The sequence below is a fragment of the Apaloderma vittatum genome, unplaced genomic scaffold, assembly GCF_000703405.1.
Source record: "Apaloderma vittatum isolate BGI_N311 unplaced genomic scaffold, ASM70340v1 scaffold32290, whole genome shotgun sequence".
Classification (NCBI taxonomy): domain Eukaryota; kingdom Metazoa; phylum Chordata; class Aves; order Trogoniformes; family Trogonidae; genus Apaloderma; species Apaloderma vittatum.
Window position 1 is genome coordinate 8765 of NW_009695606.1, and position 1489 is coordinate 10253.

Sequence of the window (1489 nt, forward strand, 5' to 3'; positions counted from 1 at the left end):
TCTACAGGCCTGTGGTTTTGAAACCCATCCCCACCAAGCCTGCTATCCCCCCGCCGATCTTCAATGTTTTCAGCTATCTTTAGCCAGGGCGGGTTTTCGGAGTCACGCTGAACTCGACAGCTCCTGAGCACGAATTAAAAGGCCCAGCTGGGCACCAGGCGTGAGCTGCTGGGAGCGTGAGGCGGTGTGGGGAAGGAGGCCAGCGATTGCACCCTCTTCCTCGTGGGCGGGCTGGAGCAGATTCATAACTATTGGGAAGCTGCTTGGGCTCCACTCTCCTCTCAGCACACGGGTGTAAATCGGGAATAAGCCTTACAAAGCTGGTGGCACAGAGCATGAGGCAAACCAGGGCTCTTTCATCGACGGGCATTGTCTGAGCCGCGGCAAGCAGGGCTGTGAACCATTCACAGCCGCACTTGTAACACCTAGGAGACCTCTTCCATGTGGGAACATCTTTCCGGGGTTGCCCTGCAGCAACAGCAGTGAAATGAAATGAATTAAACTCATTCAAAGAGTTTTTGTACTTTAAAGTAATTCCAGAGAAGTCAAGATATTCAGGTCACTTCCTTTTGCATGCAAGAGACTGGGAGGACAGTATTTAATGTATAAACCACACTTGTGACTTGACTTAAGCTCTTCTTGTATGTAAATGCTGAGAGAATTAAAAGAAAAAAATAAGGGAAGAAAGAAGGTAATTGTATTTTGGTCATTCTGCAAATGCAGTCTGTTTATTTTTGCCCCACTGGGTAGGCACAGGTTTGATTTGCAATGAATGGGTAGATATGAGTGCTAAATTCTCTGCCTATTCAGAAGTAATTCTTCGGGGGCTGGGTAAGTGTTAAGCTGGTACAAATGGAAGCAGGATGAATTTCAACATCAGGAATTGCTTCGCATCAACAGAACAAATAAGAAATTTTGTTAGTTGTATACATAGCCATAAAATAATATAGAAGAAAAAAATGTGTAGAATAGCCTGTCTTGGTTTCTGGCTCATAGACATCTTTTATTTTGCCTCATTTTAAGTTGCTGTCATCAGACTTGGCTGCAAATGAATTGCCCTGTATTTTTCCCAATTATTTTAACAAATTGGAATTAGAAAAGTTAATAAGGGAATTTTTATTAGTTATTTTTCTTTTAAACCCATGGAAAAAGTGGTGCTAAGGCACAGAACATGAGATATGAAAGGTTTAATACTGCACACCTGTGCATCTATTCAGTTATACTGGAGCGTATCACTGAGATCAAGAGATGTGTGATGGGGGAGAAAAGGGCCAGAGAATGGACACCTGTGATCTCCCAGGGCTTGACCCTGCTCTCACTGAAGCTAATGGGAACTTCTCCCAGGATTCAATGAAAAGAGGCCTCAGTTGGCTTGTTCTCTGTCTAACATAGCTCCTTATGATTCTTGGCATCTTGATAAGGGGAAAAACATGCAACAATCCTTTCAAGTACATTGTCATAATGAAAAAGAACATCTTAAGTAACTGTG

The 1489-nt window shown here is 43.3% G+C and overlaps 1 protein-coding gene across 1 annotated transcript in view; it reads left to right on the forward strand.

Moving 5' to 3' along the window:
* LOC104275800 (protein FAM181A-like) overlaps positions 1–83 on the forward strand; it is an 856-nt gene extending 773 nt beyond the window's left edge. The window contains 1 exon segment of the mRNA XM_009871854.1: positions 1–83. This exon segment is cut by the window's left edge and continues 29 nt beyond it. Within this exon segment, the coding sequence (XP_009870156.1) occupies positions 1–83 (83 nt within the window).
* Positions 84–1489: the final 1406 nt, after the last annotated feature.